The following is a 16,061-nucleotide window of genomic DNA, read 5'->3' as shown; positions in this document are numbered from 1 at the left end:
CTTAGCCAGAATATGATTGAAGCCATATTCCTTTACTTTAGCTTTTAGCTTTAGAAAGATGATTAATAGTATGTAAACATGATATTTAATGTTAGTACTACACCAAATAATTATTTATTGGTCTAAATTTTTACATGAACAAACATATATAAATAAAGACTTTCCAGATACCTGTTTTATTTTATTGTGATATATCAAGTTAATGTATCCATGTTATTATATATTTTTCTAAACCTGGGGCTCTAGGACTCCAAAAGAAATGTAAGAGTTAAATATATATTTTTTTAATTTGGGTTGAAGTCTAGTGGAAGTGTTTTTAGAACATTTAAGTCACTCCTTACACATTAAAAATAATAGTAGTTTAATGGTTTACAATGAAAAGGTGTTTTAAATATTTTAATACTAATGTGGGTGAAAACTAAAACTGCCAAAACAACATTAGTGTTACCTTAGAATATAACCATGCGAGTGATAAGTTACAAGCATGCATTTATCCATATGGTAAGTCAGTTAAGTATACCCTCACCTTTCGTGTATCATCAGGACATTAAGTGCACAGTTTCTAGGCAACCAAATGATGGGACAAGGCAGGCTTGCTAATAAATGCATTTCTTGGGGAAAAGGAAAAAAAAAAATAATAAAATAAATGCTCTTCCTTCTCCAATCCTATCCTGTCCTATCATGTTGTCTCTCTCTGTTCTGTGTCTAGTCCATCCTGCAGTGCGGTCGCATGCATGTATCTTTTGTTTCTAGAAATACAGGAGGCTTGCTGTTCTAGACTGGAGTCAATGGACAAAACCCGCAGTGCTAAGAATAGTTGTCGCAACCTCTTCCAAAGCCTGGGGGCTCTCCTGTGAGCACTTAATGTTGTCTGTGTGTGGTGTGTGTATGTGTTGTCGCCTTTCTGCACATAAAGGCGATCTCCATAGCAACCAGGCTCGAGGTGTCAAAATAGGGCCTGGAGTGCTTGGTTTTCTCTGGTCATGTGAGAGGCGTGAAAGCAGCTGTCTGTTCCAGTATTGGGAAGAGCTTTAAGTGTGGGGAAAATACAAACACACTCACACACACTCACACACACACACACACACACACACACACACACACATTTGTGTGCATTCCCTCATACTCTGTCAAGTGGTTTTCTAGACTAGACATAAATTACATATAGGCTGACAGACTATACACATGTGCTGACTATTAGACAAATCTGTTGAAGGAAGGAAGGAATTCTGGGAAAAGGAATATATATGTTTCCCCTTGTGGGTGGCTAAATTTCAGAAATTAAAGTAGCTAAAACTAAAAGTGTAATTTCTTTACTGTGGTAAAGGATATGGCTAGGTGTAAGCATGATGTTAATTAATTCTTTAAAAAATATATCTGTACCAGGACAGTATGACAGGTGTTTATTTGTGTATATACACACCAACCACCTCACCTGCCAGATGTACTCCTACACTCCTACTTCTACATCAAGTTCAAGCGCTTTTGGTTGTTTGGCTGGTTTAAGTGTTTTAGTAACCACTGAAAATCCTGGGATTTTCATGCACAACAAAACACATCCAGTAAGCAGCATTCAGAAGAGTGCTTACTGAACTGACTGGTTACTGAAACTCAAATAACCACTCTTTGCAACTATGATTAGCAGAGAAGAATATCAGAACACATGTCATGGAACAAAATGCCTGAACACAGAACCTAGAATAGGAAAAAAGAAACCTGGGGCTACAGAAGGCACAGCTTAATTGAAACAGGACATTTAAAGGATGGAAAAAGCCAGGAACTGTTTTTTTTTATTTTTTATTTACAATATTAAAATTTAAGTAAATATACAGTATATGCTGCATTTTCAGCATTAGATAAGTGAATTTATTTGGTAGTGATGTACAAACTAAATTATGGTTTGATAGAAATGTATGTGTGTGTGTGTGTATGTATATATATATATATATATATATATATATATATATATATATATATATATATATATATATATATATATATATATATATATATATGTATGTAAATTTTGATTTGTGTGTGTGTCAGTACTGGGCTCTACTGTACTGTATTTGTATAGTATGTGCATGTACTTGCATGTGGTGTATATGTTTATGTGGTAAGCTAAGCATAGTTTTACTGTGTGTTTGATTGAGAAGCAGACTTTGGCTATTATGCTAACGCATCCTGATCATCGTCCCCTGCATGCCTACGGGAGCTTGGGAATGGCTGAGTCAAGCAGAAACGGAAAAATAACAGTAGGCAGACCAGCTGCTTTCTATGCAGACACACACAAAGAAAGCCAGAGGAAACTGAGCATGGCTGTGTGTGATACTGATTAAATGGTAAAGCTTAGAATTTTCAGCATGTATGAGTTGTTTTTTAGGCAAAGCAAATCATAATGCCCACCCAGTTCTTGTCTCATCTTGTTGTCTTTCATCTCTTTTGTCACTTCTCATCTCTCCTTTCCCTCGTATCGTCCATGTCTGCTTATACTGTTTCATTTTGTTTCATGCTGTCTCATCTCAGTTCATCTCAGCTCATCTCATCTTCTCTGACATTCTTTAGCTAACTTCTTATTTTGTCTCGTTATTTCTTGTATTGTCATATTTTATCCAGTCTAATTTACAGACGTTTTTTCACATTTCATTTTAATTTCCTCTTCTTCTCTCCTTCATTTGTCTCATCCTATTCTGTGCTAAGCACGTCTTTGCTTTTCTCTTCCCGTTATCCCCTTCCCTGTCTTCTCCACCTGTTATTTTCCTCGAATATATATCAGACTGGTCTTGCATGTGTCTCTAACGCACATCTGGTGAGAGAGAGACTCCAAGTAGACACACACACAGTATTAAACACAGAGCCCAAACATGTGTTCCTCATGTAAATCTGGATAGCAGCTGGAATTAGAGTTAGTTTATTTTAGCCACTAAGATGTCCAGAGACATGAAAAATGTAGATAGATGTGTTACAGTTGGAGTGACATGTTTTTTCATTGAGTGTAGTGTGTAAATTTGAGTCTGTGACAATTTATCAGAAAAGAAAAGAAGAAGAGATGGAGATGAAAAAGGAAGTGTTCTTGTGAAAAAGAAAAAAAAAACAAGAGAGAAAGAGGGATAGAAAAAGAGAAGGAGGGAAAGCCTGGGGGTTGCCATGGAGATGAAACCATGTGACCAGAGCAATGGCATTCATAGTGAGGGGTGATGGCTTTGCCTGCTGCTGTTCTCCCCACACACATACACACACACACACACACACACACACACACACACACACACACACACACACATTTACAGTATACACTACAGACACAACCCTTTTGGTTGAGCGAGAGAGGAGTAGACACAGAATAAAAACTCTGGGTGGGATGTGGTCTGAGAGAAAGGATTAGACAGTAACGGTAGAAAAGTGATTTGTATGATTTCGAAATAACTGAAGCTATCAGTGAGCAAAGACAAGAGCACACACAGCTGACAGCTAGCATAGCCACAGAAGAGCTTTAACAAAGAGGAAGAGAGCACTAGAGTGAGAGGCACAAAGGAAGTAGAATATGAAGCAGTAAAATTAGGAAGCTGATGAACAGAAACAACTGATATTTTGGACAGAAGTGAAAGATACAGAAACCCTTACAGCTTAATCTTTTCCATAAAACACACAGAGACTGGGATGTTATGGTGTTTTTTTTTGTATTTGATTTATTCGTCTCCCTTGTTTCCAAATCTCACATTTCTACCTTTGTAGTGCATGGATCCCGGATAGAGAGCTACAAAGAGCTGTCAACATCCCCAAATGATTTCTTTTTTTTAATCAGAAGCAGTAGTGACATCGACAGGGCAAATACAAGGGTGGTTAAAGAACAACGATTAGGAGTGTAGGTGTGTTGTACAACCTAAGTTTAAAAAGGTGCGATTCGTAGGTATACAATTAATATCCTGAAGCACATTTGTCAGCAGTTGAAAAGTTTCTACTTGACCCAATCTATTGAAATTATAACATAATGCTACAGCTGAACAGTTACTTCATGGCTGTTGGGTCACTTTAACAGGCACAACCAGCTTTATTAGCTATTTTGTCATTTATTTTCAATTAAATTCAGTTCAATACAGATTCATTAGTATAGAGCTTTTAACAATGGACGTTATCTAAAGCAGCTTTACAGTGATGAAGAGATTATAAAGTTGGAATGAATAAGTGTAATGCCTATAGGTTTGTTCCATGTAAGTTTATATTTAATGAGCAAACCAGTGGCAACTGTGGCAAGGATAAACTCCCTTAGGAAGAGTATGAGGAAGAAACCTTAAAAGGAAGTAGATTCAAAAGGGAACTATGCTTTCATGGGTGGACAAATGACACATGTATTAGCAGGCTTAAAGGGTAAGTGAACATAAACACCAGGGTTGTTGGCTGTGGTAGTTCAGTGGTTAAGGCACTGGGCTAGTAATTACTAAAGGCATGGAAATGCAAATCCCAACATCAGTAGGCTTTTAACAAACCTTAAATATCACAGTAAATATACATGTCATTATAAAAATAAAACAATTAAAAAACCTCCTGATCATCGTTTTACCACATCATGTGCTTACAATCCCCTTCAAGTTTTAAGTCACATTGTCTCTTGCAAGTAAATACAGTAATCTCCCGTTTATCGTGGTGGTTACGTTCCAAAACCGCCCGCTATATATGAAAAACTGTGATAAACGGACGCCACCCCAAAAATGCTATTTTATGTATACAGTACTGTATTAATATTTTACTTCATTTTATAATTTATGATTATATTTGTATTAATAAATTTCATTATTCCAACATAAAACTCCATAAAATAAAATTCCCTATACGTTTTTTGGTTTATCGTGCTATCTGCGAGAGACCAGGAAAATCAGCCAAACTCATTAGTTATGTGGCAACTGCATGTATTGCAGCAGGAAGTGAGAATCATTACAAAAGTGACGGGTGTGATACCCTCCTAAAAAGTGCAATATGTTTAAACACCCATTAAATCAAATCAAGTTTTTTTTTTCCTCAGAAATGTCTGGGCTAAGACTTATTAGGAAATTATGAAAAAATTATTTTCAGGACATGAAATCATCTTGCACCAAGCGTTCAATGTACTGACTTTTCCAGTTCTTATTCTGCATAATAATATGAGTAATTACTAATAATTTTACAAATGTGAGGCATGTATTGATTTTGATCCAAACAGGAATAAGATAAATGAAGCCACACTGTTCTATGCGCACCCAAATCTAGTATTTTCTTGTTAGTAAGAGAAGCCAATCATTCTGGCCAGGAGATGAACTCAATTCTCTTGACACTGACTCTTAATTATCTCTCACTTGTGCCCACCTCTCATTCTACACTCATTTTGCCCTCATTTCTAAATGTTTTACTGTACGTAAAATACAATGGCAGGAATGTTTTCACAGCCCAGTGAGGCAAGAAACACTATTTCCTCTGGTCAGCATATTTAATTTGCAATCGAGTTTCACTGATTTTGATGAATCGTTCATTTTCGGTATAAAGTTTGTAGTATATTTTAGGCTACAGCTTTTAACCCTAAACCCTAACCCAACCCTAACCCTAACCCTAACCCTTGAAGTCTCTTCAGCTGAAAGATTTAGCAATTACAGCCAAATAGCACACACATACACACACACACGCACACACATATACACACACACACACACACACACACACAGGAAGAGAGATACACAAACCTTCCATAGGTTCTGTTGAGTGCTTTTAAAAATGGAATGTATCCTGTTCTGAAGAGAAGAGAGTCAGATTAGATAATTTCATTAGGCCTTTCCCTCCATCGTCTATCTATTGCTCCACAGATGTAGGTGGTGATGTTATCGGAGAAGCCTACATGCTGTCCTGTTCGTTTCCTCTTGGTGTCTCAGGGGTGGACAAATCAGTAGCCTGGGCAACCAGGGCAAGAAAAAAACATGTCCTAGTTGTCAGATTTGAATTTTAATATTGGTTGCAATTTACACCCCTTTTCATTATTTAGCTGCCACGTGAAGAAAAAACCCTACTTGATATTGTAATTTTGCTAACTGAACTTTAAAAAAAAAAAAAAATATATATATATATATATATATATATATATATATATATACAGTGAGGAAAATAAGTATTTGAACACCCTGCTCTTTTGCAAGTTTTCCCACTTAGAAATCATGGAGGGGTCTGAAATTGTCATCGTAGGTGCATGTCCACTGTGAGAGACATAATCTAAAAAAAAAATCCAGAAATCACAAAATATGATTTTGAAACTATTTATTTGTATGATACAGCTGAAAATAAGTATTTGAACACCTGTCAATCAGCTAGAATTCTGACCCTGAAAGACCTGTTAGTCTGCCTTTAAAATGTCCACCTCCACTACATTTATTATCCTAAATTAGATGCACCTGTTTGAGGTCGTTAGCTGCATAAAGACACCTGTCCACCCCATACAATCAGTAAGAATCCAACTACTAACATGGCCAAGACCAAAGAGCTGTCCAAAAACACTAGAGACAAAATTGTACACCTCCACAAGGCTGGAAAGGGCTACGGGGAAATTGCCAAGCAGCTTGGTGAAAAAAGGTCCACTGTTGGAGCAATCATTAGAAAATGGAAGAAGCTAAACATGACTGTCAATCTCCCTCGGACTGGGGCTTCATGCAAGATCTCACCTCGTGGGGTCTCAATGATCCTAAGGAAGGTGAGAAATCAGCCCAGAACTACATGGGAGGAGCTGGTCAATGACCTGAAAAGAGCTGGGACCACGGTTTCCAAGGTTACTGTTGGTAATACACTAAGACGTCATGGTTTGAAATCATGCATGGCACTGAAGGTTCCCCTGCTTAAACCAGCACATGTCCAGGCACGTCTTAAGTTTGCCAATGACCATTTGGATGATCCAGAGGAGTCATGGGAGAAAGTCATGTGGTCAGATGAGACCAAAATAGAACTTTTGGGTCATAATTCCACTAAACGTGTTTGGAGGAAGAAGAATGATGAGTACCATCCCAAGAACACCATCCCTACTGTGAAGCATGGGGGTGGAAGCATAATGCTTTGGGGGTGTTTTTCTGCACATGGGACAGGGCGACTGCACTGTATTAAGGAGAGGATGACCGGGGCCATGTATTGCGAGATTTTGGGGAACAACCTCCTTCCCTCAGAGCATTAAAGATGGGTCGAGGCTGGGTCTTCCAACATGACAATGACCCGAAGCACACAGCCAGGATAACCAAGGAGTGGCTCTGTAAGAAGCATATCAAGGTTCTGGCGTGGCCTAGCCAGTCTCCAGACCTAAACCCAATAGAGAATCTTTGGAGGGAGCTCAAACTCTGTGTTTCTCAGCGACAGGCCAGAAACCTGACTGATCTAGAGAAGATCTGTGTGGAGGAGTGGGCCAAAATCCCTCCTGCAGTGTGTGCAAACCTGGTGAAAAATTACAGGAAACGTTAACAAACAACGTTTGACCTCTCTAATTGCAAACAAAGGCTCCTGTACCAAATATTAACATTGACTTTCTCAGGTGTTCAAATACTAATTTGCAGCTGTATCATACAAATAAATAGTTAAAAAATCATACATTGTGAGTTCTGGATTTTTTTTTTTAGATTATGTCTCTCACAGTGGACATGCACCTACGATGACAATTTCATACCCCTCCATGATTTCTAAGTGGGAGAACTTGCAAAATAGCAGGGTGTTCAAATACTTATTTTCCTCACTGTATATATATATATATATATATATATATATATATATATATATATATATATATAAAATATGTGATTTACATTGGTGTAAATATAACGTGTTACTTTCGAATCCCCTACTCACCTTGCTGTTGTATACATGGAGAGAGAAAAAAATGGCAGACTTAAATGACAGGCTTACTGTGTGATGTGCAAAGAATAAACCACATCTATTTGCCAATAGTTGACCATCAGAATACATGCACAGAATGAGGGTGTGAATGTTTTCAGGCATTTCAGAGTGAATAGTTTTTAAAAAAATGTGAAAACCAATTGTAGACAGAGCGTTTGAAAATATCACCTCATTTTTTTCTACCAATCGGAATTAAGGTGGACGTAGCCCATGTTAGCTACCATTTATTTTTGCCTGATTAATTTTGGACTGGCCAGCATATTAAAGCTTTCACTTGCCTAGTAATCTTAAATTCTTCACCCCATATCTTTAATCATAGAGACATTGTATTTTGTATTATTGGCAGGATTTTATTTTCCTCAGGGATGCATTTTACATCATAAATTATGCGTCATGTATTTAACCAAACAGTAAACGTGTATTCACATTTGATTATTTATACTGGTTTGGTGTTCTACTATATATAATATATCTTCCATAATCAATCCTGCTGACCTCCAGGTGTTCACCACATACTCCAATGAGGATTATGACCGGCGTAACGATGACGTTGATCCAATGGCAGCCTCGGCTGAGTATGAGCTGGAGAAGAGAGTGGAGAGGCTGGACCTTTTCCCTGTAGAACTGGAAAAAGGTAACACATTTCATGTCTCTTTTTAGATCAGGTTTAATGCAGAAACACTGCTGGGTGGTTACACTATTAGTTTTAAAATCTAAGATCAGTAAATGCTGTAATTTACAAAAGCTTTTATGTTAATCGTGTAAGTAAGGCTTTTGGCTAAATTTTGACTGATCATTTGGGACAATTAATGGAAAGCCAGTCTCTTTAATTGATAGCAGTTGCTTTGAAAGGCTGTAGCTCATACCAAACCGATCTATTAAATGTTTGTGGAAGTTCATGTAATTTATCTGGTTAACTTACTACTTTGTAACAGAGTATTATTTGATGCAATTACTCTTCACTTCTGAAAACACTTTGTTATAAATCTACTGATAGCATACTCATCAATACTGATAGCATAAATACTGTCTAAACCATTAGCATCTTTCTGTGCTTTTCAGATGGTGATGGGTTGGGAATCAGTATCATTGGAATGGGTGCTGGTGCAGACATGGGACTGGAGAAACTCGGAATCTTCGTCAAGACTGTGACGGAGGGAGGTGCGGCTCACCGTGATGGAAGGTCAGAAACATACTAAGACAGACCTGATTCTGTTTGGTAATACCTTTATTTAAGCTTTATTTAAATACACAAAATATGAGGTTCAAGTTAATTACATTTAGAGAGAACTGCTGGTATAAGAGCTGATAAAAAAAAAACTAAACGTGAAAAAATCTGTACACAGTGAAATTGTTTACTTTTTTTTTTTTTTTTTTTTTATACAATCTGTAATTCTATAAAAAAAAAAAAAAAAAAAAAAAGTAGAAACTTTCCAAGGGCATTTCCATTATCCTGTATCTTAGAACATCAGAAAATCATATTTTAAAATTTACATTTTTGTTGTTCCGAGGGAGCTTCACAGCCATGAGTTTGAGAGCTGCTATCTAATTACAAACTGAACTGATTAGATTTATATCGGGTTTGCTATGGCCAAAGGCTATTAAAAAACTTGATAAAGCCTGAAATTTACTGTGTTAAACTTGTTATTCTGTTATTTTTAAACTGGCTTTATCATCAGAACTTGGCAAAAAAAAGTTGACTAAACACATTCACGTCATTTTGAGCAAAAACATGATTGGTTTCTAACAAAAAAAGATAACACATAAGTATTTTTTGGAGTTCTTTTCAACTTTTCAGTTCAAAATTCAGTCAAAGCCACTGTGCATTTTGAAGCCCATCATACTAAATTTCTTGTGTCCAGTAGCAGTAGCACATGGAGAATCTTCAATTAGGTCCGTAGTTCATTAGTCAGGGCATCAATTGTCTAGTCAGCCATTTTAAGGATTGGCTCAATCTTAAACTATTTTCATTGCACTGCAAAAAGTTAATAAAATCCAGTAAATAAGGAGAATTGTCTGTTTATGGACTTAAATCAGTTAGTTTGTTTGCGTCTTTTAAGTATTAAAGATTTTAAAAATATATATACTTGCTAGCATATGATTCTGTTACCCAGTACCATAATAGAAATTCATGTGATTATTTAATATGGTTAGGTTTTTCCAGTGGAAGAGAAAACTAGAAGGTTCGTCCTACCTGTTGCTGATAGCCCTAGTTGAGACTATTTTCAACATGTTTTTCATGTTACTGGAAGTGCAGTAAGATATAATGAGCCTGGGTCATTAACAGTGCACAAACTTGTGTACCTGCTATTCTAATTAATGTAACATGGGAACTAGGAAGTGTATATAATGTCACAAACTTTTATTCAAACCAAAGGGCGAGCATTAGATTTCCCATCACTCCCTCACTGGGCCTTCTGAACAAGCTTGAAGAAGTAATAAAGTCAGCTGCACACAAGCATCCACTCTTTATGATAGAGGAGGCAGAGAGTGGCAATTCATCATTTTAATAGCCATGAATTACTCAAGGCCGGCCCCTTTCTTAATGTTAGCTCTAAATGTTGTAGCTTTCATACAGAGTCTCTTAAAATATAACAATTCAGTGTGTATTTACAGTTAAAGCAGTGATTGAAAATGATGATTCAGCCGAGAATCTTTCAATCTACTGTTCCCAATGCTTCTTTACAGTAATAGTGTAATTGATAAAAATCCTTAATAAATACATACACTTTTCCTAAGAAAATGGCTTGTCTTCTTTTCCCTTCCAACAGGATCCAGGTGAATGACCTGATAGTTGAGGTGGACGGCACAAGTCTGGTGGGTGTGACGCAGAATTTTGCAGCATCTGTCCTGAGAAACACCACTGGCACTGTCAAGTAAGCAATGTCATTGTTACACCTGTAATGAATGAATGAATGAATGAGTTTATTTGTACTTAATCAGGGACAATGCACAAAGAACATTATTCTAAGAAAGAAGAGATGTCGTGCCAGGTTATAGCAAAAAAAAATGCTAATTTCCACCTGCAGTCCCTAGACAGATGTTACATTTGCAAAAGGTCATGAAATACATACAGTATCATACTTGGAAACATTATTTCACTCACATCAATAAAATCATTAAAACACTCTCCACTTCATAATTTAACAGAAGTTATACAAGAAAAACCTTACTTCACTCACATCATAAAAACACTCTCCACTTAATGAATCTAGCACTCACTCACTCACTCACTCACTCACTCACTCACTCACTCACTCATTAACTCACTCACTCACAGTCTACTTTGTTCATATCACAGTCATTTAGTGCTTACCCGTTTGCTTTGCTTATAGCCACTGTTTGGTCAGGCGTGTAAATGTGCTATAGTTTGTACATAAAATAATATCATTTAGAAAAGTGTTCCAAAGGCTTGCTGCTTTATAAAATGAGTAATGTGTGTACTGTAAATGCAGTGTATCACTGAGAATGTGTCAGTCAATTCTTCAACATTTTTGCAGGTATACTGTACACTCAACATCCAATTTTTTATCATTAACATCTGTACACCTTCACATTATGTGGTGGCAGTGTGGTGCATAACACGATGCAGATACAGCTCAAGAGTTTCAGTTACCGGTAATGTGACATCAAACATAAAGGAGGAAAAATGTGATCTCACTTACTTTGACTATGGCATTGCTAGTGCTACCATATAGGCTGGTTTGAGTTTTTTCAGAAAGTGCTGATCTCCTGGATTTGTACACACAATAGTCTCTACACAAAAAGAGAAATGAAAAAAGAGTCACTACATAGCCACTCATTACAAGAGCAGGAGCAGAAAAGTATCTCAGAATACACAGTTATGTAGAACCTTTGAGGCGAACAGGCTACATTAGTAAAAGATCACATTATGTTCCACTCAGAACAGGAATGTGGGGCGACCGTGGGCACAGCGTAACATTAGACAGCTGAAGATTGGAAAAACATTGCCTGGATCTCTTGATCTTGGTGAATTTATGCATTATACCGCTGACAAAAGATTGCATAATAGTTTGAATGAGCAGCGGCTGGTGAATGTAACGTATAGACTGGATTACTAAGGAGCTGTAATAAAGGATAGCTCTTGACTTCAGTATGTCAGAAAGTCTTTACTGCTTGTGTCACTAACTATTAGCTGAAAACAATCTTCCTCTTCATAGTTCCCTTCTGTATTATTGTAAGATTGTTTCTGCTTGCTGTTACTGCATAATGTTTGTGTGCTGAAATCTGAACCTTCGCCATTCTAAAAAGGAGGCATTTTATCCACTCAATAGAAAAGAAACATAGGAATTTTTTGAATGGATTTTAGTAGATTGTCTTTGGTATGTAATCATATAAGATACCATGTAGCCAGTTTTCTTTGTTTCAGGTAAAATTTGCAATCTAATCATTAAATAGATTAGATTGTGCTCTGAGCACAAAAAAGTGCTCAGTGACTTTAGCCTACTGTTTTCCTACTGTTAGAAATTGGGCAATTTGAGGAATGTTGATCACTCACATGTATACAAAAGAATCTGAGCTTAGTTGGCTCTGTGCTATCAGTTTTGCTTGATTAAACTGTCACTTTATTTCGGACAGACCCTGTACTTCCTGAAAGCTCTTCTACACTGAAGCTGTTATCAAGATTTAAAATAGCAGTGCTTGGGCTTTTGCCATGAATGCTCCAGTTTACAAGATGGGGCATATAAGAAATCAATAGGTTTGGTAGAATTTACAAATCAAACACTTCAGTATGTCCAGTGAGTTGTGATTGGTCATGAGACATTCTGTAGTTAAAATCTGCATTTTTTTCAGTAGAATCTCTGCTTCTATTCACTCACTGATTATGCATGCTTTAGCATTTACTTGTACCATAAAGAGAGAATTGCATTTATATATAATATAAATGTGTACAATTTTATGTCAGATTTATGAGTTTAAGAAGGTTCACATATGGGTGTGATTATCAGATCTCCAGGAATGAAGGTCTTATACAAAACTCACTTTGAGCACTTTGGTTATTTAAAAAAAGGAAGGGAAAACCTTTTCATATTCCCACTCAGACATGTACATTCAACCCCAAACAAAGTATATCACACCAACACTAGCACTCTGCTCAGCTGCTCTGGTGCATATTTCTCATGTGCTTTCCTGCTATACTAACTATATCTTTTTCTTGCACCTCAGACCAGACTCATCCAATGATTAGTGGATTGCATAGCGAGATTGGAGAGAGGCCAACTGCAACTACATGCCATTTGGCACAGCTGTGCGTTAGATTAGATTTATCACCACTAAATGCAGAAGCAATGCTTTAGCTTGATGAGCTACTGCAGGGTTGCAAGTGCACACTTTATGTTCCTGTCTTTCTTCTTCATTTTAATGTACTTTAATTGGCCTTTTTAAAAAAAAAGCCAGCTGGCTAAAATTTCATTGCAGGTTCCAAAATAAACGTCATAGATCTGACCTATCTGGTTCTTTATTGTGTACGCCAAGAAAACATGCATCAAGAAACTTAAAAAAAACAAAAACAGGTGCAACTGTACTAATATACTAATATCACCCTGTAAATGCTTGCAATCTTGAACATGCGATTAAATGCGATTTAAGATGTCTTAAAAAAAGACAGATATAACCAGTAAACATTACAATGTTTGTCACAGGTTTATCATTGGCCGAGAGAAGCCGGGTGAACAGAGTGAGGTAGCACAGCTGATCCAGCAGACATTGGAGCAGGAACGCTGGCAGAGGGAGATGATGGAGCAGCGCTACAACCAGTACATGGAGGAGGATGAAGAGGTTGGGTTTCACACATCAATGCAGAAAAGTACAGACATAATATAACAGAATAGTAAACCAGAGAGTTAAATAATGCAATATATATACAGAGTAAAAATGATGATAAATAAATGTACAGATGTTATTTACAAGTGTTCAGTTTACAATGGACCATTTGTATTTTATGTATAAAAATGTGTCAGTTTTGATGGACAATGTGTAGTTATGAATATTGAGTATAGCATGTGGGGAAAAAACTGTTTTTGTGCCTGGCTGTTCTGGTGGACGGTTTTCTGTAGCGCTGACCAAAAGGCAACAGTTAGAAGAAAAATTGGGCTGGGTGTGTGGGGTCCAAAGTGATTTTCTTAGCCCTTTTCTCCACTCTGGATAAGTAAAGATCTTGGAGATTGGGCAGTGGGGCTCCAATAATCCTCTCAGCGTCCTGACCATCCGCTGTAGCCTTTTTATATCTGATTTGGTAGCTGAACCAAACCAGACAGTTATGGTTCAGCTACCAAATCAGATATCAAGAGGTTACAGCGGACGGTCAGGACCGCTGAGAGGATTATTGGTGCCCCACTGCCCAATCTCCAAGATCCTAGTTAAAGTGAAGGGAAAATTTAATGCGCTGTATCCATAGACATCCTGTACAATTATGGGCCTTTGTGGTAACAGTTTGGGAAAAAAACACATGGCTGGAAAACACAGGTGTTCCAATAATATTTGTTTTTGCAGGCAGACAGATTTGTTCATTTTAAGATTTCCATCTGCATTTTTGCATAATGGATGGTTAAAATTGTAGCTACAATGACTGCACAACTAGAAGAGTACAACTAATGCTTCCTACATTGTAAAGGTTAATTAGCCAGAGAACTACATTTTACAGAACATACACAGCAGGCGCACTGCTAACTCATTTCACTTTGTCGTGACTACATACACCGTAGGCCCTTAAATCATGTATTTAAAAATCATGTGCCGTTTTAGGTCTGAGTAAGTGTAGAAATGTTTGAAATGATATGATGAAAACTATACTGATAAAGACTATACTGATAAATTTACATTTTAAAGGACATATCGCGACTGATTGCTAATTCCTTTGTAGAGTAAGCTGACATCAGAACTTACTACTAATGAGATAAAGCTATATAATTTGAGGACAATTTGACAAGCTCTTCTGGATCATTAGTATAATTGTGTCCTAATTATTTGCAGAAAGCCGGTGATTATTATTGGAGCAGTGTCCACACACACACAGCACTCACACCTTCATCTATCACACTGGGTTTTCCAGCCAAACGTTCCTCTGCTCCTCCTCCATGTGTGACGCGTTTGGGTGTAAAGAAAGTGGTAAATAATTCAGCGGAGGATGTGTTGTGACCAGGCTGGCCAGGACGTGGGCATGAAGGCGAAAGCTGCACACACTGTCTTTAAGATAATTTGAGATTGTTTGCCGTCTCGCACTTCCAGAACATTCCGCTCATCTCCTGCCTCATCCATGATAATCTTTATAAACAGGTTTAATGTTGAAGATCTTATAGACTTACCAGGGACAGATTTTTACTTTGAATTTTGAATGGGAATTTGATCTGCGTAACCAGATTAGAGCCGTAATCAGACTGCATAATCTTTGTATTTTGTCTTTACTGGGTTTTTTTTGTTGTTTTTTATTGAAACGATAACATGCCATTTCTGATAAACTAAGATTAATTGTCACCATTGTGTATTTTATTCTGAGTAGATACTCATGTAGTTGTAACCATTGCAGTTGGATGTTTTATGAGACAATTATGTCCTCTGATTGTCTGCAGTGACATTTGATAGATGTTTTGAGCAAAAAGAGATATAGCTAAAAGATAGAGATATAGAGATATATACTGTTTTAGAGGAACTTAGTATAAATTTTGCTCTCAGTATTTTTTGTTCTAAAGGTATCTAAATGCACCGACATTTAGGTTAGGGGTCTGGAAGAATGAGTTTCTCCTCTTTACAGTGACACAGTGCTGTGACTCAGTCATTGTACATCTGCTGTCTCTATTTGTAGCAGGGGTGTATTGTTTAAAGGCTCAGGAAGCATTGAAGGTGGAGGCCAGGTTTCGGGACTAGAGGAACAGAGGGCTTGTACAAAATTGCTGTAACTGTCAAGAATATGGTGAAACATGACTCATCTGCTGATGTTGTCGTTTTGTTCCCTGTAGGAAGGTGCTAATGGCGTTTGCACCACTGAACTCTGAAATGTGTGTTTGGCTTTGCAGAAAGGAGTTTATGCATTTCAACATTACTTGAATATCCCTCAGAATGTAGTTATTGATGGACCGTTCTTGCAGTCAGGTGTGCTCTTACATAATGCTTTCTCACTGACATAAATGCAGATGCCACTGTTTCTATTGAAAGCC

General features: G+C 37.2%; 1 protein-coding gene across 1 annotated transcript in view; it reads left to right on the top strand.

Moving 5' to 3' along the window:
- The window catches only part of ppp1r9ba (protein phosphatase 1, regulatory subunit 9Ba), a 44,578-nt gene that overhangs the window by 20,411 nt on the left and 8,106 nt on the right, over positions 1 to 16,061 (top strand). The window contains exons 3-6 of the mRNA XM_083566646.1: positions 8,389 to 8,521; positions 8,950 to 9,070; positions 10,659 to 10,763; positions 13,551 to 13,686. Coding sequence (XP_083422772.1) covers positions 8,389 to 8,521; positions 8,950 to 9,070; positions 10,659 to 10,763; positions 13,551 to 13,686 — 495 coding nt within the window. The remainder of the gene's footprint in view (positions 1 to 8,388; positions 8,522 to 8,949; positions 9,071 to 10,658; positions 10,764 to 13,550; positions 13,687 to 16,061) is intronic.

The sequence above is a fragment of the Silurus aristotelis genome, assembly GCF_946808225.1.
Source record: "Silurus aristotelis genome assembly, chromosome: 17".
Classification (NCBI taxonomy): Eukaryota; Metazoa; Chordata; class Actinopteri; order Siluriformes; family Siluridae; genus Silurus; species Silurus aristotelis.
The sequence above is the reverse complement of the archived record's forward strand: the minus strand, read 5'-3'. Positions and strand labels throughout refer to the sequence as shown.